Genomic DNA, 25,581 nt, shown 5'->3' on the forward strand with positions numbered 1-25,581 from the left:
ATTCAGTCAGTCAGTCACAGTGGGGTTATATGAACCCCTCCTCCTGAGACGTCACACACGCGGAGGTAGATGAATGTCTCATCCAGCCAGTGAAGTACTGAAGGTCCTTTACCACAGTACCTGCATGAGGTGTAGACTTCTGTGTGCACCATAGAGCATCATAGACCTGCATTCACGGGTAGCGAGGATTGATGTTCTTTGCGCCTTGAAGCTTCAGTTGATCAGTGCGCTCCGCGAGACCCGTGATTGAGGAGCTATCCACCGCAGAATCACACTTAAAGAAGACTGTTCTTCACTGGATAGAGGCGAACTCACTACACATGGAAGATAACCCGAAGAACTCCGAGAGAAATGTTGAAGTTTGGGAAATGCTGAAATGCGTTTGGAAACCAAGAACCTATTAGAGTCAGAGGATCTGAGGGACACGCGGACATGACTCTGGAAGGCTGTTCTGTTGCTCATTGAGAATCTGCTGAGCATGTTTAATGTCTTTCTGACGTTTTAAATGGATTGGTTTTTATATGAGGGATGGAAAGAGACACAAATGCACCTTGGAACTGAAGAGGATTGAGTGCAGTTCATAGTAACTTATCAAAAGTGGTGCATAATTGCAAAACATTGTAAAAACTCTTTTTTTTTTTTTTTACGAAGTCATGCTGATTCGAAGCCAAGCTCTACGGTGGGCAATTTTTTTGACATTTTGTCTTCTGTTGGCGAAGGGGTTCCCTGCAAAAAGACGCAAAGCAAATCACATCAAGAGCAAGAGTGGTACATCTATAGAGGTATGGTTTCAATGACTGACACTTACACATTTTTTTTTTTTTTTGTTATCAGTCAACATTTCATTTTACAGTAATAGCAGAGTTGATCCATGTTTAAATTAATTGCTTTATCTCTTATCACAACTCACAAATTAATTCGTCAGAAAATCCTAAACAAAAAATATATATAACTAGGCTATATATGTGTGTGTGTATAAAGTCTATTCATTTCAGTTAAGATCCAGGATCAAATTTGCTCAATGGATGGTTTTTGTTCCCATTAGCACTTATTGTAAATTTTAAAAGAAGCTATATTAAAGTTACAGAAGATCAAATTAACTTGAATGACATTCAAATCTTTTTCAACATATGATGGTTTTAGATCTAAAACTTGATCCTCTAGTCACATGGAATAACTATTACCCCCGGTTTCACAGACAAGGCTTAAATCTCATCCCATGTTTGAGCTTGTTTAACTGAAAGCAACTTGCATTGACATATCTTTAAATATGTCAGTGCCACTGTTTTGTCACTGTCTCAAGATGCACACCAGTAATGTTTTCAAGGCATGTTTATAAAAGCTACTTAAATGTCCTAATTGAAATAAGACATAATCCTGGCTTAATCTAAACCCTGTCTGTGGAACCAGGCCTTAATGTTCCAGATCATATGGCCATCTTGGTCAGAGATGTTCTGAAAAGCAAATCAAATCACAATAACTGTCTGTGAAATCTTTTGTCACCTGATTAGGTCTTTCAACCAATAAGGAAGACCTAGTTGTCAAACAGGATACAATGTCACATGGGCTATATTCCAGTAACTATACCGTCCAATTAAACATGTGTTTCTATATATTTTAACTAAAAGTATGAACTGTGTTCTCAAGACAAGGGTGTCTGTCATGAATGTCTGGTAATGGAAAATTGTCACATGTTGTCTTTTTAAAAGAATACATTTATGAATTGCAATACTAGTAGGCCAACAGTGATTTTATATTTGCTGACAACTAGCCCCGGTCTCTTCCACTAAGCTTTAAAACTCAACGAAAGTTTTCATAGAGCATCAGGTGTCAAACAGGTATGAATCTTTTTATTACATCATATCATATCACATCATATATCCAGAAAAAAACAGAATAAAGTTTATTAGAGCTCAAACCATGCACACTGAAAATACAGTTTCCATAGTTAATGTGTGATTAATGCCTGGAATGGCGGGGTGGTTAATTTTCTCCATCTGTTAAATGATAAACCACAGTTCATAGGTTGTTTTGGGTATTCAATTCATTAATTTCTCCTTCAGCAGCAAAGTGAGGTCACACTGAATCCTGGGTTATGCTGTGACTTTTTTTTTCATGGATCAGCTTTATGGAGTGTTAACGCAGAGAGGAAATGCAAACCCACCCCAGGCTGCCTTTTAATAGTCATTTCCCCTCTGAAAAGAATTTCGAACATAAGTCCACTATCCTAGATGTAAAACTAAGGCCCCTCTTACATGTGCATGTGAATCGATCAATATAGCAGATACTCGACTCACTACGCACAACCTGAGCGGGGGGTAAAGAACACATCTTGCTCAAGGGTGCGAAGATCTGACAGAAAGCAGAACAGTATGCGGCGATACTCGGGTGATACAAGACTGTCTTTGTGCACTGTCTGAAAATATCACGTCTCCCCCCACCTTTTAAGCCAACTGGGAAAGATGTTTTTATTAAAGTAGCCACCGGGGTTCGGGCAGACATGGGAGGGCCATTGTTTCCCCCGCGCAACAGGAAGTCTTTGCTTTACACAAAAATGGACACTTACTAATCAAAACAGCCAGCTGGAATCCAATACGCCACGCTCTTATAAAATTGCATAGGGTTGGGTAGGAGTTCAGCGGCCTTGGTGCTATAATTGATAAGCCCAATAATCACAGGGCTGTTCCTCTCCTCGACCCAAGCAGACACCAATTCCACAAATGGCGCCAAATTCTTGAGCCCCGCTCTGAAGTTCATGTTGCCGATTTCTTAGCATTGTGCTGGATGACTCGGGCGCGGAAACCTCTCAAATGTCCAGTGCTCTAATTGAGGTTAAGCTGAAACTGTAAACCATAATCTGTTTGAAAGTATATAGCGAATGCCCCGGTATAGATGCTGTGAAAGCTATATTCAGAATTTAATGAAGAAACACCAGATAATATTTCACAAAAACCACCAGAACACACACATCAGCTTGAATGTAGAAATAGATTTAATAATGTGCCTGCATGTTGCTGAGTACAACTATTTTTTAGATCTTGGCCCTACAAAACATGTTGTGCAGGACCGAGATCTGATTATAAACATCTGAAGCTCGTAAAAGAGCAGATATGTATCCAATTCACTTTTTTTTTTTCAATTTATAACATTAATAGAGTTGGTATCAATGTGTACAGTACCGCTGGTACATTAGTACCATCTGGTAATCGGGTGTCAACAGGAATTCTCCACATGGAATGCGATTTCTGAAGGATAGATGACATTAATGAACAGTTTTTGACACTGGCATCTGAGAGAAGCCAGACATGGATCCGTGTGGGATATATCCATCAGGGCATTATATCCTTGAGTTTCACTTGCTGCACACAAAGGGGGTTTGTATGGAATCCTATTTCCGCCATTGTAAAAAACAATCCAGGTAAATGTGAGAAATAAAGCAACAAGAAATAAAACCACAATCGTATAAAGCAAATTGTAAAGCAATTAGCAAAATAAAGCAAAAGTGGAAATTGTAAGACATGCCGTCTAAACTGCGAGAAAGTTGCGATTACATGAAATTAACTCACAAATGGGAGATATGAAGTCGCAATTATGAGACAAAAGTTGAAATGAAAAAATAATAAGTTCCAACTGTGACCTATAAAGTCGCAATTATGATAAAAAAGATGCAATATAAGATGTAAAGTTGCAATTTTGAGATATAAATTGGCAACTTAAAAAATGTATTAGTGCCACAGTTACCTTTCTATTTTTTCACACTGAGGCAGAAATGAGCTTCCATAGTTTTAACTGCATGACATGTCGTCAAGGAATAAGGACTTCTGACAATGTGATTAATCCTTGACTCGAAGAAAAACGTGCTTTTACTTTTGTTAGAGAATAATCAAATCCATCCATTTTATTGAATTATGAACAAGCCGCTCAGTTTTCCGTCACTAATGCGTCCCATTTGCTCTCTTTCTAGGCGGTCAGAGGTAATGCTTTGTGAGGGTGTTGGGGAAATCGGACTCTAAATGTTTCATGTGCTCTGGGACTCTGTTGCCTCTCCAGCTTCGGTGCCCTGATGCCCTGCCCTTGTTGTAGTGGCACCTCGGCTCCAGCATATTCAGCTCAAAGCAGCCCGAGACCATGTGTGTGTGGTATTTATTTTGGCAGGGGCGTATTCGTTTATTCTTTTAGGTCTCAGCGCCCGTCCAGATGGCACGTCCTATAAAACACAATAACTGTTTGTGAGAGGAGATAACACATGGTACACTGATGCTGTCGAGGCATGCCAAGAGAATCAGATTGTAACATGGCGGTATGCTGGAAGAAAAAAATATAGAGAAAGAACAACATAAAGCATGAGGACAAGGATGGTCTCTGCCAGGATCTGGGCAGGATTCCATCCTTACCATGTCACTCTGCTCGCGAGTGGCCTTGCTGTCTTGCCTCCTCTGTTTCTGTTGGCCCACTTTGTGGAGAGTCAGGAATTCTGCCTTCAGGGACTTCTGTTCAAGTCAGTTGTTGTGAGCTGAGGAAAGTATTCTTTAAAGTTCCTTTTCTCGTATTAACCTGTAGCACTCATGTGAAATCTTAGCCATCCCTTTCGTCTCAGCTGGTGGGTAAGCAGTTTCACCCATGTGAAGAAAGAGACTAATACAAACGGCAACGCTGAGTGAGGAGCTTATCTTGGCGTGACTTTTTCTCAGAGGTTTGATTATAGAATGATTGAAGGGAAAGGTATGAAAGATCTCTGGAAGGCCCACAAAGTGAGGAAACACTTGAGATCCTTCATTGGACTCACTACAGGCAGGCAGAGAAAACTTTGTGGATGGTAACATCCCATTGGTTTTCACACAACTGTAAAAAATCGACAGTAGTTCCCAACTGCACTCCAACTGTGCACTTCCTAGAGGTTCATTTAGCTGACAAATTCACTCTGCTAAAATCCCAGTGAGCCGCATTGCTGTCTTTTAAATGCCCTTTACGTCAGACATGAATATTCTGCACAAACGAGATTTAAATAGAAAGAATATTCATGCAGATGAACATATACTAACCGTTTTTTTTTTTTTCGTTCATTGATGCAAACGTGCCAACCAAAAATATTTGAGTTGTGGGTCACGTGTCCGACGCCCCTGCAGTTACAAATATCAGTATATATGATATATCATTATAAATATCAGCCAGTCACATGCAAAATAAGTTTAAATGGCACTTTTTCTTTTTGGAATTTTCAGTGTGAATACACTACTCACACTTTTTACAATTAAAAATGTAATAGAATAGAGCATAAGTACGCAAATTGGGACGCACCCCTTGTTTTGGGTTGGTGCATATATCATCTCTTCTTCTTCTGCTCTTTTTCCTGTTGTGGCGGTTAGCAAACAGCATTACTATTACTGCGCGCGTCCCCTTCTGGATTGGAGTGTGGACCGCCAGTGACTGACTGTGTTCGCCATCTGACTGTATGCACCGAAAGGTGACGTCCGTACTGTGACGGTTCAGGACAAATACATGTACCCTTACACCCTGAATACATGCACTATCTCAACCGTTTAGTACATGAATTTTAGAAGGTATTGTCCTCCAGCATTGGAGTCTGAAGCTACAACAGTTGAGTGCATGAAATGTCCAACATTCCATCATCTAGGTATTTGAAGAGCATGTTCCCTTTTTGAATTTCCAACACACTATTCACACTATTTATACTACAAAATGGCATAGAATCATGCAAAAGTCCGTGAACTGTGAGGAAGCTATAGTTAGTGACGTGAATTTTGACTGACTCATTCAAAAGAATCAGTTCGTATTAGGCGCCATTTGTTTGCATCCGACATCACGACTTTGTGTGTTTGTTGTTTCAAACAGGAAGAGGAACCACTCACGCGCACAAGACGATGACAACATTAAATAGATGCATACAAAGCTTTCTCGGCTAGATTTTAAAGTATTGTCTCACATTTTATTTGATAATCGAAGCATTTTGACCACTTTATCAAGGTTTGACGGTCAGTTATCCAATTTATCTAACGCAATCTGTGCAGGACAAATCTTAATAAATCATAAAATGATTTGTCGCTTGTATGTCAATAATTGTGTACAAATAATTAAAAGAGCTTCCTTTCCTCCCCACGTCCTGTGATGATGAACTTCAGTAGAGCGCCAGGCCCAGGGTGGAGTATATCGTCTGGGGCAGAGGACATCTGTTTTGCGTGTGGGAGAGACACAGGCAGTGAAGTGAGACAAGGCAGGCCACGCATGATCAGTAGAGAGAGGCTTTGATCAGACAGACCCCAACTCCCCACCTCTCTCCTCTGCTGCATCAGAAGGGAACATCGGGGCCATCAAACCAAGTCTGTAGATGAGGAAGAGCAGGGATAACACACCAAGGTGATCTGCTGAATCTGTGAGGATTTGAGATGGAGATTTGAAAGAGAAGGCTTGTAGTATGATGTGGTCATGATGAGGACATATGTGTCTCTTGCTTTCTGAGTTATGCTTGTGTATGTTGCTGTTCTTTTTGAAGTCTGCGGTTGCTTATAGACAGGGCCTCCACAAAAAGTCTTTGAAGCGCAGCATGACCCAAAATGTAAAGTCTAAACTGAGTTTCATCTGGTGCTTATTGCATGTTGGAGAATAAACAACATGAACATTTACCCCATTTACTTATGACACTTAAATGTCACTGATCTTATTCTGCACAACTCACAGTTCACAACTCATCAACTGCACACAGTGTATGCAGGATGTGTGGGTGGGAAAAAATTATATTAGTAATTATTTTGTATCTTACTTTTAATGACCAAGAGTTCTGTATTCTGTTTAATCAATTCTGTTCACTGGTCCAAACCATTTTCTTCAACATATGAGTGTAATCAATTAAGCAACATAGAAATCACAGATAATTCATTATAATAATGATATATCTGTGATTCCTATGTCTATATATATCACACACATACTTAGTTATTATTTGATATTTTTTACATTTATTAATAAATTAAGTAGAGGTCAATTTTGATGTCATGCTTAATTTATGAATAATAATTAGTTAATTTATGATTTCATATTTACTTTCTAAATAATAATTAGGACATTACAGGAACCGATGCAGCTTGAAGAAACAGTGATAAATCATTTTAAATATTTAGATACTTATATTAATGTAATATTTAAATGCATTATCATCTTTAATAAATAAAATAAGAGTTTAAGCACTTTAATGGCTTAATATTTGAAAATCACCTGCCTCATTCTTGAGGTTTGAGACTTTAGGTTGATATGATTATAACAAGCAGCAAAGTGCATTGGAGGACTCATGGTTTGAGGACAACTGGGAAGACTTTTTTTGTACCGCCACAGACTTTATGTCTCCATATTAAAGTAAACCAGATGAAAGAGATACATATCCCTTAATGTGTAATCATTTACCTGCATGCACTGTCCCGACTCCTGAGTCTTCGTCCAGGAATTCGCAGTCCCTCTCCATCCACTGAGCGCAGCATTACCCGTAATGTCAAACAGCTGTCAAGAGAGTGAGCCATGACTGTCTCAGACTTGTGAGAAAGAATGAGCAAGCGTGCAATTCCTCTTCCTTGTTGATGTTTCTCTGCTGTCTGTTTTGTTATGTTACTAATGGTAACCCAATGGAGCATCGATTGACAGATATGCAGCATGGAAATCAAAGAACTCGAAGAGCGCTCTTGTATACGAAAACCCTAAAAGAGACTGAAGGAGTCTTAAAGGGGTCATGACATGTTTTTTTTTATTTTATTATTATGTTCCCTTAGGTGCAATTATAGTATTACTATAGTTTTTTTTACAAAAAACTTTTAAAATGTAGTGATTTATGACCTTTTCCCACCCTGTTTCTCATCCTCTGATTCACACAGTCTGTTTTGGGGGTGTTTCCCCTTTAAGAGTTCAGTGTTAACGCCCACTGTTATGATTGGCTAACGTCAGTGCCCATGCATCAATTATTAACGCCCCCAGCCAGAACATTTGCGGATTCGGCGTAACTGTTTAATAGCGGGTGATGCATGCGAAGCGATGGCTCTTGCAATGATAAAACCTTATATGTTTGAGCCGGAATCAGAGGAAAATGAAGCATCACCACAACAACGAAGACTGGATCAGCCCGTGTCCACATGGAAAGTGAAACTATTTTGAATTAATAAAAAAAAATTAACCCGAGACACTTGAAAACGGATTATTGTTGCATAATTATCTTATAGCTTCATTTGCTAACAGTTTAACATTATTTAACTAATTCCAATGAAATGATAGGGTGTACCACGGACAAAAATGCATGCACAGACAGGCCATCTTTGAAGATGCAGCATTGATAAAGGCAACATTTTTAATTTTCTATCACATGTAACGTTAGGCCTACTAGAAAGGCGACATATTTTCAAGATTCTCTTATACAAATGTGTTTATATTAGCCATGGTAAAAAGTAAGTTTGCGTCGTCGTCATTGAGCCCATAGTCGGCACGGACTTATCTTTGAGCAACCGTTTTCTGGCAAAGCCAATCATCATATTGGGATTTTTTCCTCAAAACAGTCATCCTTAAATGTATAGAACACTGCCGTGACTGGGACGTCCGCAAAAAATAAAGTGCATCCATTTTTCCCTGACGACTGGATCTTTCAGCGTATTTAAAAAGTAGTTTAAAGTTTTAAATACATTACTTACAGTTTGCGTCGTCGTTGTTGAGCCCAGAATAGACGGCACGGACTTATCTTTGAGCAACAGTTTTCTGGCAAAGCTCAAAACAGTCTCAAAACAGTCATCCTTCAAATGTATAGAACAAACGCTTAAACTAACACTGCCGTGACTGAGACGTCCGCAAAAAATAAAGTGCATCCATTTTTCCCTGCCGACTGGATCTTTCGCAGCGTATTCAAAGATGTAGTTTGTCCACAGCCAGGAACAGCACATCTGTGGCGTCGTAATATCCCTGTACACAGACCCACTCGCTCTCCGTCGTCGACTGAACACTTGTGAGGCGCGCGGCGCGCGGGCGCGACAACGATACGAAATGAGCGTAGTTGTCTTGCGCTTAAAGCGTAGCTGTCTTGCGCTGGAGGCGGTCTATATGCAAACGCTGGTACGTCACTTCGTACCGTGACCTCACTTCTTACCATGGATCCAGAACGAGCTGTATTTAGAGCTTGATTAAATAAATGATTCGTTTATAATGGGGAGGACGTCTTAAGCTATGAAACTTGCAGGACGTTTTAATGGTACAAAGACCTCTTATATACCAAAAGATCAAGGCAAATTTGGTTTCTCATGTCATGACCCCTTTAAAGGTCTGGGAAACAGGCTTTTCCTGGATCATTAAAGCAGAAGAAGGGTCTTAAATTATTTCCATGATTTCTACTATTCTTGTTCCAAAATCCACCTGATATGCTGTCATGTGTTAGACATTTCACTCCAGATGGGTTTATTTGAAACTCAGACATCTTTTTTCATATGGGCTATAAGGTCACAGCTGTATAGATTTGATATGGTGTTGAACTAAAACAGATCCTCTAACCATCTTTACGTGCATGACGAAATTTCTCAGAAGCATTTTTCTTTGGGCCTTTCTGGGGGCTTTGTGCATAAGGAAATGATGTACTTTCATCTAAATAAAGCTGGTTTGATCACCAGATGGTCCTTTAATTGGATACTATGTGTGCTCTTCCCAGGTCAGAGGTCAGGGTGGCTCCAAAGATGTCAGACAGTCGCTACAGGACATTCAGCGGCGGAACCAACTGAGGAGCGTGCCGCCTTTGCCTCGGCGTCATAAGAGGAGATGGTCGCAGATTCGCTCAGAGGGTGTCCTTCCCAAACCTGCTCCACAGGAAGATGAACCCTTCATTTTAGACCTGAAGAACTTTCCAGACCTTGCCAACGCGGACCTGGGCTCCCAAAACCCCAACATTCAAGTAAGAACAGGCCCAAACACACCTTATTGTCATTTTGATTGCCTCAGAGTCAAGTTTCTTCCTGTATATACATGCTTTTAAAGAAAAAATACAGTGTTTACAGACTCTTGGACCACAAGAAAATGAGGTAAAGGAACTGAATCAGTCATTTCGTGTATTGGGGGTCTTGGTGTTCTTTTGTTGTACGTCTATAATCTTGGCATTAGTTCTTTTAAAGACAGTTGTTAATATTATGGCGGTAGTTTGTTATTCCAGATATGTTTAACATCTCACCGTTCCCAAAACCTTGTCATTTCTTTCCTTAGGGTGAACTAAATCATTGTATAATGAGTTGGGTAATGGATTGATTTTACTTGGCAACAGTTTGTGGTGTATGTAATTAACCTATGCACTCATTGTTTCACTGTTATTGCTGCTGTGATTGCAGTAGGGACTTCAGGTTTCTGCGCTGTTGCTGGTCATGTCACAGCTGCTCCTAAACCGGAGAGGCCTCTTAAATTACCCCAAGCGAGACCTTTATACCGGTGTAGCTCATTTTAGCTATTCCACTCAAACTTCTGCACAGTGTACCAAAAAGAAAATCCAAAAGGTGAAAGGCCATAGTATTATTTTAACAGCCACTTTTAATGCTCCCTCCAAGAGCAGATCCCAATCTTTAAATGCTTTTACAACACCGGTAAAGAAGGGATTTTTATATTTTTAGGACTGTTATGAAGTTTATGTGTGTAAGTGGACTTGAGAGGAAACGAAGTTAGACTTCAGGGAAAAAATACAGAGGAGATCCCTGGTAAGCAAATTGACTTTTATAATAGGGAAAATTCCAGAGTCTTCCAAGTGGGACGGGTCCATCTTCTCTACTTTTTTAGAAAAAGCTATTTTGTTTTTATGTGTCTTTAATATGGCGGCAGCCAATGTAAATGTATGTGAATAATTGGCTTTTAATACGTCAGTATGCAATGGTCTCCAATGTACTGAACACTTTCTTACGGTTTGAGAAATCTTTTTTTTTAAACAAATTTCTCAATGACTCCCCATTCATAGTGGTAACAAATTTGATAAGAACTTGATAAAGTAATGCTGTGGAGATACCTCTTGCTCTTCGGTCACCTTTTGACCGAAAAAATGTACTTTTAGTTTTTTTTCTGGATTTTTTAAAAATTACCGCATTGGGAATGAACGGGAGACGAATTTCATCTAGTGAAAACTTTTGGTACTGCGGCCAAACAAAATCTTACTGAAAGCAAACTTTTTTGAGATATCAACCTCAATTTTGGAACACAACTTGTTTAGGTTTAGGGCTTTCATTTTCTTGCAATTTTAGAGTAAAACATGTTTTTGAAATGATATATTTCATATACAAATTGAAAGTAGTATTTTTGTGCATTTTGCATAACAATAAGCGTAAAATTGTAACTTTTTTTTTTAAGTTTACTTTTTAGTGAACTACACTTTTTAGAGCAATAATCTGCCAAGTGTCATCTTTGAAAAGAGATCAAACTTAAATCTGTGCTCAAAAGGATTCAAGATTTACCACAGTTTAAGTTCTCAAAAAGTTAATAAATGGATTATAAATACAGCATAATATAATTTTGTACCATAAAATCCCCTAAAAAATACCAAATATTTAATAAAAAACATTATCGAACTAAAATATAGTGTAATCATTTCATTGAATTAAAAAACTCATATTTGTTGCCATTGAACTTAAATTTCCAGTTTAATGGACCTCCAATGATATAAACCTTAGATCTTATTGTCCTTAAAAGCAATATGTTTTTTTTTTTTTTTTGGAAGTGAGAGTAGAATACAGTCATGATTAGTTCAAGGAGGAGGTGGAGGCCGACTGTTGTAAACAGGGCAGTTACAGTAGCGTAATCACCCGCTCTAAACTGCTCCATGCCTTTATAAACAGCTACTGCAGCCATCAGATTGTTACGCTGTAGGGGAAATAAACAACCAGTCCTTTGTCTCGGCCTGCTGGAACACTTGCTATCGTTTTCCTGGTCTGCCTGGTTTGGGCACTATAAGCCCAAGCATGTAGAGAACAAATCTGTCACCTAAAAACATCCTTCAAAATAAACAAACAGGAGAAAAGGGAAAACTTTGAAATATTTTGAACATACTTAACCGTACTCAAGAGGGCGATAGAGTTACCTTCAGATGTCATTAAACAATTATTCATTAAGGGATACTGGAAAAAAATTAAAGAGCATCATTTATTTGAAATATAATATATATATATATATATATATATATATATATATATATATATATATATATATATATATATATATATATAAAGTCTTTGGTATGTGATTGAGACATTGTCAATACAAGATCCTGACCCAAAAAAATATAGAAATAACATTACAACATTTATTTCCATCAAGAGGTGCATCAATAATTGGCCAGGATCTTTTATTGACAATGTGAGAGTCAAGCCCTCTGTAAAGTCTACTATACAGCACATCCCAAAGACTTTCAATGAATTCAAGGTCTGGACTCAGAGGTGCCAATTCATGTGTGAAAATGATTCTTCATGCTCCCTCCCTCATTCTTCCACACTTTGAGCCTACATTGTCATCCTGGAATATGGGATGGCCACATGAATTGTCTCACTTTGCATGTAATGAGTCTATATACAGTAATATAGTTTCACCTTTTAAGTTGAATTACTGAAATAAATGAACTTTTGCACGATACTCAAATTTTTTGAGTTTCACCTGTATATTGAATTGAACTATCTTGCTAACTTAAATGTTTCTCCACTGACAATAGTTCACCTGGAGAGAAAAAAAAACAGAATATAAAGGAAGACTTAGAGCATATGGAAGGTTATTTGTTGATCGGACACTGGACATGGTCGAGCTGGACCTGGCTCCAAAAATTTGCCTGACCCCCTTAAGCTGGGTTTTGAAGAGCAACGACTTTCTCATATCCATTTTTTGCAGATCAACGTATAACTTTTATCACTCCAATAGGTAACCATTGAGGTTGTGGACAACCCACAGATGGAGATTGAGATGGATCTGGCCAAGGAAAGCAGGAATGACTGGTCTTTGAGCTCGGAAGAGTGGCTGGGCCATAAAAAGCTCTTCTGGCCACTGTTCTGGGAATACCATGACTCCAGTCAAGAAGGTCCCGGGCAAGGCAGTCTGGAGGAAAACGAGGGGGACCTCAGCTACGAGGGAGAAGATTCCCTTTTGAGTGGTGTGGGTACAGACTGGAACAGACGATGGAAGGGCTGGGACTCCATGGACAATTACGGTAAGCGCAGGAGGTTGTTGCCAGAGAGAGTTTGGACACACATCCCAGTTGCTGTGCAAAAATGAAAAAAGAAATCTTAATAATTGACCTGAATAAATGTCTTTTCATGTTTTTCCAACAGTGTAATCGGAAACCATGAGTTTTTTAGTTTTTGTTTTTCTTCAGCCTTGTTATCGGAAGTATCAGCGCTTATGCTGGGGCTTCTTGGAACGTATGCCGAGCTGATTTCCTCAGTAATGCGGGCCCCAGCCTCCTCTTTAAGTCTTGACATTATGATTTATGCTTTGAGGGTTATACTCAAGAACTGCTACATAAATATGTCATTCCTGTCGCCACTTCTAGAGACTTTCTCTCGATGCCTATCAGCGGTAAACAGTGAAAGGCGACCCAGTGCTTTGTGTCCTAATACATTATCACAATATTAGTTGTGGTACGCATGTTATCTGGCCACTCAACTGCTTCTTTGTCGGTTAGGCAGATTATTACCTCAAAATGTTTACATACGGGGCAAACCATAGTGCTGAAATACCATTTTAATGCGATTTTTATCCTTAAAAAGCTGAACACAACCTATCATCAAGTGCTCTGGACCTTTTCGCGGTGAAGAAAAGATTACACTGTGAAAGTATTGAATAAGGGATTGCAGGAGGAAACTCAACGCTACGTCTGGTTCACGTTAGTGACAGTGGGCTTGAGCATCAGCTTTGTGTGTCGTCTTTGAAGTTGACACCAGTGCTTGGAAAATGTGGCTGTTTAAAACCAGTCCCGACGCAAAGGTCCTCTTCACTGGCTAAACAACCAATATTTGTGTTCAATTAGACAGCAGATTTTAAGAAGGGCCAGCATGCTTGGGCTGACAAAGAAAATGTCTGCTGTGTTTTCATCCCACGACTGGCGGGTCGCTGCGATTCACACGGTCTAGCCCTTTGAGTTCTCCCAAGAATTTGTGGCAGTTCTCAGGCCTTGGAATGAAAGTTTCCTTTTTTTCACACCAAAGTTATATTCATTGGCTGAGTATATTGTTAAAGCATTCAGTCACTGTGCTTTTATGTGTGAGCCGTTTTAAAAATTGGCAAACAATATCAACTGCTGGGAAGTTTAATATTGTACTCAAAGCTTTTTTTTGCATATTTTTAGTGCCTTTAGGTGGCAGCATTAATGATTGAACAAATTATTTCCAAACAGGTAGTGCTTAGCTGCAAACTCACGAGATATACTAGCATTCACAAGTTTGGGGTCAGTGAGATTTTATTGTAGACATTTAACATGTTACAAAATATTTTTATTTCAAGTAAATGCTGTTCTTTTGAACTATCTTTCCATTGAGAATCCTGAATAAGTACCATGGTTTCCACTAATATATTACTTTAAGTAGCACAACTGTTTTTCAAAATTGATAATAATAAGATCAAGCAAATCAGTTATCAGCAAATCAGCAAATATTGCATGATTAATCTAGGATCATGTGACACTGAAGACTGAGTAATGATGCTGAAAATGATGCTTTACCATAACAGGAATAAATTAAATTTTGAAATACATTAAAAATAGAAGAATGATTAAATCTTTGAGGGTTATACTCAAGAACTGCTACATAAATATGTAATTCCTGTCGCCACTTCTAGAGACTTTCTCTCGATGCCTATCAGCGGTAAACAGTGAAAGGCGACCCAGTGCTTTGTGTCCTAATACATTATCACAATATTAGTTGTGGTACGCATGTTATCTGGCCACTCAACTGCTTCTTTGTCGGTTTGGCAGATCATTACCTCAAAAAAATTATTTAGATTGGGGTCCAATTCTCACTATTACCATACACTATGAATTTTATGTCAATAAACTCCTAATTACACCTTTTTAATAGTTAGTAAGGTTGATGTTTAGTTTAGGTATTGGGTAGGATTAAGGGATATAGAATTTGGTCATGCAGAATAAGCATTAATATGTGCTTTATAAGTAATAAACAGCCAATATCCTAGTAATATGCATGCTCGAACAACCCGGTCTCACCCCAAAACGGCACATACTGACGGGTCTTGACCATACGTCAACATACGACGAAAAGGGTTCCCCTATAACGTCAATATGAGACGCAGACATAAGCGCACCAGCAGCGCTTCCGAGCGGTACCGTAACGCATACCTAAACCCAACCATACCCGAATCGTCACACATGGACGTTATAGGGGAACCCTTTTCGTCGTATGTTGACGTATGGTCAAGACCCGTCAGTATGTGACGTTTTGGGGTGAGACTGTGTTACTAATAAGCAAATAGTTAATAGTGAGAATTACTGCTTTACTGTATTTTTAATCAAATAAATGCAGCCTTCGTAAGCATAAGATACTTCCAAAAACATTACACATTTTTTTACCCAACCCAAACTTTTGTATGGTTGTGTGTTGTGTACAATTATCATAATTTTTTTAGTGATGAAGTTAAGCAACAAGGTGTTTTATTAGAATCTCTTTAATCTTTGGCACCAAAAACTGTGTTATTTTTAAGTGTATATTACATAGTATCAGGAAAAACAAAGTTTTAACAGAAAACCTTCAATCACATAGGCCTGGTTTCACAAACAGGGCTTAGATTAAGCCAGGATTAGGCCTTGGTTCAATTAGGACATTTAAGTATTTTATAATCTTATCTTAAAGTATATTTTATATATATATATAAAACACATTACTGGTGTGTATCTTGAGACAAAATAACAACACTGACATATTTTAAGATATGTCACTGCAAGTTGCTTTCAGTTAAAACAGTTCAAACATGCATTTTAGTCTGGGACTATCTTAAACCTTGTCTGTGAAACCGGGGGATAAGCTCTTATTTGGATTATTAAACTACAACTTGCTGCAGTGTCCGACTCCTCCACAATCTACACATATCCTTTTACCGTATTTATTTCACTAGGGCATTTTTCAACTCCATCTGTCATTGACTTTCAGGGTGATCCTCCACTAAGGTTGTGTTGCACCATGTTCTGTCAGCATCATTAGAGGGAAAGTGCGTTGGTGGTGTGTGGTCAAATCCAACACCCAGCCAAAAAAGAAGCAATTGCGGCATGCTTGCTGCGGTCATGTCAGCAGTAGAGCCTCTGAGGATGTGGGTACGAAACCGAAACGGCATCTCTCTCTTGCCCCAGTGGATCTAAAATAGACCAAATGAGTGTACTTGGAGTTGGAGTGTGTTGTGTACAAACAAGCTTGAATGCGAAACCGAGAAGGGCAAATGAGCCACATTATTAATGATGTGGTCTACGCTAGAGGCGTACAGTAATGAAGCGCTTTTCTGCAATTATGGTGAGCCACAGAATTACAGGCAGGCCATGTTCGGCAACAGCTCGGTCGAATGTTATAGCTGAAGGTCGTTTTTTTTCCTCTCCACTGACCTTATGAAAATTATTTACCACGGTTTTACTATAGTAACTTATTACAGTGGCTTTGGTATTTTAGTTGAAACAAAGTTCTCTGATAGCAAATGTCTAATGTCTATTCAATGTGTGTGGTCTCCAACTCTTGTGTTGCTAGAATTGGCCAGCTGTCATTGGAAATGAATGATGTCTGGTCACTTTGTCACTGCAAACCAGTGTCATTGTGTGACACAACACAATAACAAAACATATATGATAGGCTGCTAGGTTTCAGACCCATCGGATTTTACACCGGATGGGGCTACGGATGTCAAATCTGCTTAAATAGAAATTAAGCAACCAACAAAATGTCCTGATAGTCTTGTTGCAGTCACAGCTTATTAAACTCAGATTTATATAGAAAAGTTTGCTTTTAACATTTGTTGTTTTATTATGCCAGGCTTGTTGTAACACTGGACACAGTGTTAGGCAAGGGAGGCAATCTACTTTTTTTAGTTGTTGTCATATGGTCATTTCTAAATATACACTTTACCTTTTAAAAGTTTGGAATGGTAAGATTTTTAAAAATGTATTTGAAAGAAGTCTCCTATACTTACCAAGGATGCATTTATTTGAGCAAAAATACAGGAAAAACACTAATTAGGAGAAGCTCAGGGGAAAACACAACCATGTTAGACAGGGCAATGAATGCAACAAAACAGAGCGCATTTATACTTGAACTAATGAGATAGATGAACACCAGGTGAACATAATGACTAATCAAACACATCGGGAAACTAGGTCAAACTAGCAGACAACGAAGGCAAAGTAAATACACAAAGAAATATGGAAAAACAGAACATAACTCAGACACTAATAGCCTATAGTGAAATTTTATTATAATTTAAAATAACGGTTTTCTTTTAATATATATTAAAATGTAATTTATTCCTGTATATATATTAATATAAATATATAGTACACTGTAAACAATTTCTAACATCCCGACTCAAAATTTCTAGTGACTGGTCACATCTAAATTTTTCAATTGGCCCAAGTGAAATTCTGCTAATTTAATTTGATCAATAAACAGATTTTCACTTGGGCTAATTGAAAATTTTAGATGTGACCAGTCACTAGAAAATGTTTAGTTGGTGAGGTTACATTTTTTTACAGTGTATATTATATATAAAACTATATTATATATAAATATATTATAAATATATATTTCTTATATTATTAAAATAAAATTATATTATTATTATTTAATTATATTAAATCTTATATTATTCGAATAAAATTTCATTTTAAATTTTAAATCTATTTTTTTTTCTAAAACAGCAAATGATCTTCATTTGAATTAAATTTTGGATGTTTGGATTTCTTTATGGGAAAACACCCAATTAATACCAAAAAAAAAACTTTTTTTAAATTATTTTTTATTATTATAAATCTCTGAGAGTTTTTCGAGCGATTTGCAATGAAGTCCATCTGTCATCAGTGTTTTGTTTGCCGTGACAGTACAAGTGGACATCTTCATCATCAGAATGTGGGCCTTCAATTAGCAACAACACCTGGTAACCAGCAACAATGCAGCCAAAATGCATTAGCGAGGAAACAGTGCACTTATTTCTCTTTCAATCTTCTCTCTCTCTCCATCACTACCGCCATGAGTGCTCTGAAACTTTAATCTCTTTAGCATGGTGGTGGAAAGAGAGCATTGTTGGAAAGCGTCTAAGCTATTAGGCCTTGCCTTCCTGCTGAAGTGTTTGTATTGGCTCAGTTCTCACAGCTGTAAGCGGCTGACTTTGCCTCTGACATATTTATTACCAAAAAAAAAGGCATGCCTGGCCTGCCAGGAGAGCCACATTTTGTTCATTAGAGAGATTATATTTTACAGAGAAATACGCAATATTAATTTAGTTGCGCATCATTAGCTTCCTTATGCAAACAACACAGTGATGCACTTACCATATTGGCTGTTTTGGGATTTTTTTTTTTCTTTGTCAATCCCAGTATGTCAGACATTTCAAACGCAAGCAGGTCCTTAAATAGTGAAGTTAAAGGTGTAACCTTAGTACAAGGACTGAGCTAAAGTATTTTTAAGATTTCACTTCCACAAGTAAAAAACAAAACAAAAAAGTTACTCCAACTCATTTGTGGTCTGACCTGCATTGCATAACATTCCCACATGCTGCGTGAGAAATTCCTTAGCCTCAATTTATTGAAAAGGTCTTTTTTTCATCTACAGAATATGAGGAGGAAGAATGGAGCGACTGGTCACCATGCAGTGTCACCTGTGGACACGGGAATCAGAAGAGGATTCGTTCATGTGGCTACGCCTGCACTGCCACAGAGTCACGGACATGTGAATTAGAGCGTTGTCCTGGTGAGACTGTCAATACTGTCACTTATCCTTAGGCCTTTTCAACCCCACAATGCATTTAGCAGTTAGCACACTGTTTATCGATACTCTTCCCTAAAACGTCTTGATCTTAATTCCATCCGGCTCCTAATTATGCTGATAGTGATGGAAAACTCCACTAATGCCTCTCATTCATCTCTGTCAGGCATGCAGAAGTCGAACAAACACCAGGGGCACCAGACTCGTGTTAGAAAAGGAGCAGTCTGGCCTTCTGTGTGTGTACTGTATACACGATGAAACTGCTCTTTGAGCGCAGCAGGCATTTACTTGGCTTCAGTATGACAGCTCAATGAGGGCTTTCATTTTAAAAGCCCCTGATACAGGGCGGTCCGCAAACCTGCCGTGCACAAACGCGCATACACAAAATGAGTTCGCTTACAAACTCAAATACACTAAATGAGGCTCCACAGTGCTGAATCTACATAAACACCATTGAACTTTATTAAAACATTTTGAGCTGCTGAAAAACAACAGCTATTAGATAATAAGAGAAAGTTGTAGCATTACTGAAAAAAGGCTTCAAAAATAAATTGATTGATGAAAAAGACATCTACTGTGCTATAAATAAATATTTGTAATATGGGTTGCTTGTGAACATTTGTGTTGGAATACACCGGCAGTCAAAGGATAAAGATGCAGCTAATCAGATGATTTTTTGCAGCCAATCAGTGTAGTTTCGACATCTACTAGCAGGGGATAACCTTAGCCCCATAGACTGTAAAAAACAATGGACGTAGTGTCCGTGACGTCACCCGTAGGTTTCTGAAGAGCATTTTTGAAGCCCAAAGTGGGCGGAGCTAGACATCTTGGCAGCGCGTCACCTTGCGTCACTCCTGGGCCTGGGTAACCGAAAATGGGGAAAGAGGCGGGATTAGCTGAGGTGATGTGACGGCTAACAGACAGTAGACAAACGGCTAGTAGTGACAGCAGCGGCATTCCACCTGTCACTCAAGTAGCCACGCCCTTAATTATGCATAACTTTAAGGCTTAATATAATTTAAACGGATGAATTATTTTAAAAAAATTTCCCCCGGTGTTATGTTAATTTGATTCAAATTCCAACTTTTGAAACTTAAAAAGTTTAACTTACCCAGTTCTTCAATTCTGAATTTTCAAGTCACCACCAGTTTTAAATGTAAATCAGTTGTTGTTTTTTCAACACGATTGTTGAGCTCATATTGTGTGTTTTGTTTCAAATTTCATGTTGATTTTAAATATCTTCTATCTCTCTTACATCTATAGATGACATAGTTCCTGTGACAGAACTGACTCCTCACGAAGTGGCAAACAGCACAGAGCTTTTTGACACAGGTTGGTAATTTTTGTACAATATGGTGTGGGCATTCAACAATTCAGTGGTAGTAGCATAGTACTTTTTGTGCCATGGTACAGAATGATTACCATATTTATTTAATGTGGTATTTACATCATGGTACATGCCCACATTTCCATTACAGTATTTATTTTTGCCATTTACATAACTTATTTTTAAGATATAGGCAACATTATACTGTACTATCTCTTAATGGACGTTTCAGCAGATTGCCTTTCAAGCTTCAAGTGTGTTCTTTTATTAGTTTAATCAACGATTATTGATTTGTCTTAGCTTTAATTTAACTTAATGTCTAGTTCAAAACCCGTTTAATCAGCATCATTGTAGAAACTGCTCCTTAGAGACTTCAGCGGGAGGAACTCTGTGGGAGTCCTGTTAGACTGTAAAAGATCTGATGTTCACATTTTTCACAAATGCTCCACAGAGAGTGTTACTGAGACCACAAAGTAGAGAGTCCTCTTCCAAAACCCCCACTATTTGCTTTGGAGTTTTTTGTTGGTCTCTCATTTTTGGCATTGAACATTGAACGTAATAGCTCTTTTCATTTAACCGTTATAATAATGAAAGTAGTTTAAAAACATAACAGGATAAAGTGTTTTTTTAATCTCTTCACAATGGAACATAAATGTTACTAACAACTTTGTTTCAGCATGACCGCTGCCTGCAGCACATATTTTATGTATCTTTACGTTTTGGCAGCAAACAGAGACAACCCCCATTGCGTGTTAGGCCATGAATCTCAATATGGCCATAATTTGTTTGCAATAGTAAATGAGACTTGAGTATATAAGACTTAATATCTTAAGTAAATGTTTGTAGTTTAAGGAAGTTGAGATATTTTTACTAATTTATTTAATTATTAGTATTAAATACATTGTTTACTAATATACAAATATATGTAATTTAATCACATTTATTAAAACAATTATTACATTATTACACTGTAAAAAAAAGTTGCTGCCTTAAATTTTTAAGTACACTTAACTTGGTTGTTTAAGTCATTTCAACTTAAATTACGTTAAACTGACTTAAAAAACAAGTTGAATTTTGTATAACTTATAAAAAAAAGTTGAAAAAGTCTTAACTTTTAATGAGTTAAAGCAATGTAAAAACATGTTGTCATAACTTATTGATCATATCATTTTATAATATTATGTGTATAATAAAATCTTAACATATTTAAAACAACATATACAACATACTGTTTACTTCTACTTCTACTCTTTTTTAGTGAACTCTACAAAATTTATGTGAGATATGTCTTGAAATGTATAATGTTTTACGGATTTTTAAATATTTATACTAGGGGGGAAATTAAAATGATTTCTGCCACCCTTATTAAATTGATCTAATTACCCCATAGATGTTGACAGCTGTGAGAAGTGGCTTAATTGCAAGAACGACTTCCTCCAGAAATACCTACACCAGGTCCTGACCGAATTGCCTAACTGCCCTTGCATCTACCCATCCGAGGTGGTCTACAGCTCTGTCAACATTTTCGATAGGAAGTTGCAAAAGACCTATCGCTGGCGAGATGCCAGCGGCCCCAAAGAGAGACTGGACATCTACAAGCCCTCTGCGAGGTTCTGCGTTCGCTCAATGCTCTCTTTCGACAGCACCACATTGGCTGCACAGCACTGCTGCTACGACGATCACATGAAGCTCATCACTCGAGGCAAAGGGGCCGGAGCACCCAACCTCATCAGCACAGAGTTCTCCCCGGAACTTCATTACAAAGTGGACGTGCTCCCTTGGATCCTGTGTAAAGGAGACTGGAGCCGCTTTCATTCGGTTCGGCCTCCCAATAACGGTCTACAGTGTGTCGAGAACCCGCAGGAAGACGTCTACATGAATGAACTGGAAGAGGCCAGGGAGTACTGATCAGGGGAATACTGGATTCCATGGTACAGTATTGGCGCTCCACCAGTCTTGAAGGCAATTAAAGCCTCCTACTTTCTGATTGGGCGACAGTTTTACAGATATTGACTCTCATTGGTCAAACTATTTAGCTGATACTAAATGGAACTGTAGAGAGAGATTTGTCTGGAGACTTAAGCTTAGATACTGTCACAAACTGTTGTGTACAGCTCCACTGCAACAACACTGGTTGAACATGTTGGTCCAAAGACCAGATTGGAAGACCTTGATGCAATTTTCTGTGTTCTTTCTTCTTTGACGTTACGTACGTGCTCCAAACAAAGTTCAGCGACAGTTCTTCAATGGCATTCTCTGGAACAAGTTCACTGTATTTTCATTGGATGCATGTTTGTTTTCCTTCAGCGTCCTCAAAGACTCTGATCCACCATTTAAGGAATTCCAGTAAAGCTGCTAGAATTTCGAGATATTCAAAAATGCAACAGAATGCCGATTTTGTTGTCTTTAGGCCTGAAGCTCACTCCTGGCCTCGCTTCAACCCGTGCGAGATCAGTCCAAACAAATCAAACACAAGCCACACCGTTCGCAAAACAATTCAACTCTTTTGAGCTTGTATATTGTTACTCCAAATATGCACAGACCTTGTGTCATTGGACAGATATTTATGCAGGATCATTTGATTTATCTTTTAGCACATAACTGTCGCGGAACAAAATCGGGGAATCTGAGAAACGTTAGGAAACCATTTTTTTTAACTTGCCTTTGAGAAGACGTCCCTCAACAATGGGAGGCTCGTTTTTTAAAATCTGAAGTATATTTGGATCCCATTATGTTTTCTTTTTTGCTTTTCAACACAACTCAGCTTTGTACTGAATGCAATATGAGACAGCCGCCTGACACCAGTGTAGGGGGCTGTCAGAGCTCAGTTGATGGATTGAAGTCTTCCTCCAAAGGTGAGGTGAAGGTGACACTTGTTGTAAACGAACATCTCTTTAAATACAATGGCTCTTTCAGTGTTTCTGTTCATCCTTGAGTCCCAATTAAAGCCTGGAGGCTTACATGTAGTTTAAAGGACCTAAGCCGCCCTTTTCAGCACAAGTGTTATCATGATCTCTTTGTGAGATGTTGACATGGAATGCTGGTGATTTGATTTCTAAGTTCCCACTGACAGATGACTGTTCCATGTGGCAATGAACACACCCACCTTGTGATTTTAAGCACAATATAGTTCTATCAAATTTGCTTTATACTTTTTTACTAGAAAAATGAATAAGAATACAGTGTTTGCATGGATTACTGTTGCAGACGCTAAGAGTGATGTTGAACCTGTTACTAAAAGGTGCATAGTTCAAATCCCAGGACAGAGACTGCAAGGTAAAGACTTCTACAGGTTTTCAATGCTGTTGTCATTCTAAGCAAAGGACTTTGATACAAAACCATTATGCAATTGCCGTTTTCGTTGTGAATTGGATCAAGCTATATTTTTGTGATTTAAAACTATTATCAGTGCACACGTCCAGAGTTCATGGTTCATACTTGGTTCATCTCGAGATCTACATTCCTGTAAAGTTTAGTTATAACTCTAAACTTCTAAACTGAAAAAGATTATCTTCTGAAAAATATAATCATGGTATTTGCATTCGCTTGAAAAATACAGATAGGTTGCAGCTAACACTAAACTCTGCAGAAAAAGAAATCCAAGTGTAGGACTTAGCCAAGCACATTAGCATCGCTTATGATCCCTGTCAGACCTGAGCAAAACCGTAAAGATATTTTCATTGAGATAGCAGTAAATGGCAGCCATGAAAACATCATTCAGTCCAGCTGTAAGAACGTTGGAAGCATTCAAATATCCTGCTCTTTGTGATGGTATATTTACTTTAAATATTACAGACATGGATTTTATGGTATTTGTGGTATTTGGTATAATTACATTTTAGCAAAAGTCAAAAAACGTAGCTATGCATACAATGCACGGTAGTTTTCAGCTGAAATGAACGCTAGAGGCCGTAAAGCACCAACAACCTTCATTCCTTTTAACTCAAATTATGATTACGGGGGCAGATTATTGATTAATAATGACTTAGCATTGCACAGCTGTGCTGTGATTCGTAAAACAAACAGCATAATAAAACATTGCCATATTCATGTTCATGAAAGTGTAATGACATGCAAGAAGCAACGCAATATCATATTGCAGAAATGTATATGCGCAATATCATATCATATGACGCAATATCATGTTGCCTTCCTGTAGCTCAAACAGTAGCAAATGCATAAATGTAAATGTAAATGTCGCTACAGGTAATGTACGTATTTCCAATGAGCCTGTGTTGGTTCTGACAAGTAATTCAAGTAAATCGCAACGTCTACCTGACCGAGTATTGACTTTGGCTTTGTGTCACAATATTTTCAGTAAATAAACTGATGAATGAGGATATTTTGATTGGAAGGGGAAACTTTGTACCTTTTTGTAATTTGCAATACTGTCTATTCAATAGTTTACATTCAATACACCATTTTCTAGGTACATTTGATAATAAGAGTTCACCTTTCAGAGCTTCAAAAAGAAAGGCACTTTATTTAAATATCGATAATGGAATATATGTACTATGTGTATATAATCGTATATTGAATTAAACTTGTATAATTTACTGATTTTAAAATATATATATGTTATTGTAAAAGGATGAATAACAAATGCTGCATTTTTTAAGAATATTGTATTTAATGTAAAATTTTGGCATGTCATTTTTAACTTCAGATTTATCATTGTACAGTATTTATTGCTTTTTATTTTGTAACGCATTGCTATGAAGTGGATCATCAAATAATTATCTGCACTATATAAATCTGAGTTATTTTGGATTTCTGGTCTGTGAAAAGGAAAGTGCCATACCACACACCGTTCTACTTCAATAATGTGTCCAAAGTCATCTTTCATTGTATTAAACACTCTTTGACCAGATATAATAAATGTAACTTTGATAATGTCAAGTGTCTTTTAATTACAGTGTCCTGTAAATAATTATGTGGAGTTTAGTTAAAGAGATTTAATTTGTTGAAATTGAGAAACTTTTTTTTTTAGTAAAATGTTTTTTTTAAGTATTTTAAGGCTGCATTTATTTAATAAAAAAATAAATAAATGTAATATTGTGAAATATTATTACAATTTAAAATAACTTTTTTATTTGAATATATTTTAAATGTCATTTATTCCTGTGATGGCAAAGCTGAATTTTTAACATCATTAGCCTTCAGTGTCACAAATATGCTGTTTTGTTGCTCAAGAAACATTATTCTTATAAGTTGAAAACAGTTATGTACAAGTTTTTTGATGAATAGAATGTTAAAAAAGTTAAAGTCTTTTGTAACATTATAATGTCTTAAAGGTATAGCGGAGGA

General features: G+C 37.7%; 1 protein-coding gene across 1 annotated transcript; it reads left to right on the forward strand.

The window, feature by feature from the left end:
- Positions 1–25,159, forward strand: ism2a (isthmin 2a). Its single transcript, XM_079634124.1, has 6 exons — positions 1–782; positions 9,683–9,922; positions 12,904–13,189; positions 18,795–18,932; positions 20,211–20,279; positions 21,665–25,159. The coding sequence occupies exons 1-6, from the start codon at positions 654–656 to the stop codon at positions 22,180–22,182; spliced, it is 1,380 nt and encodes a 459-aa protein (XP_079490250.1). The 5' UTR covers positions 1–653; the 3' UTR covers positions 22,183–25,159.
- The last annotated feature ends 422 nt before the right edge of the window (positions 25,160–25,581 follow it).

The sequence above is a fragment of the Phoxinus phoxinus genome (assembly GCF_949152265.1).
Source record: "Phoxinus phoxinus genome assembly, chromosome: 13".
In the NCBI taxonomy this organism is placed as follows: Eukaryota; Metazoa; Chordata; class Actinopteri; order Cypriniformes; family Leuciscidae; genus Phoxinus; species Phoxinus phoxinus.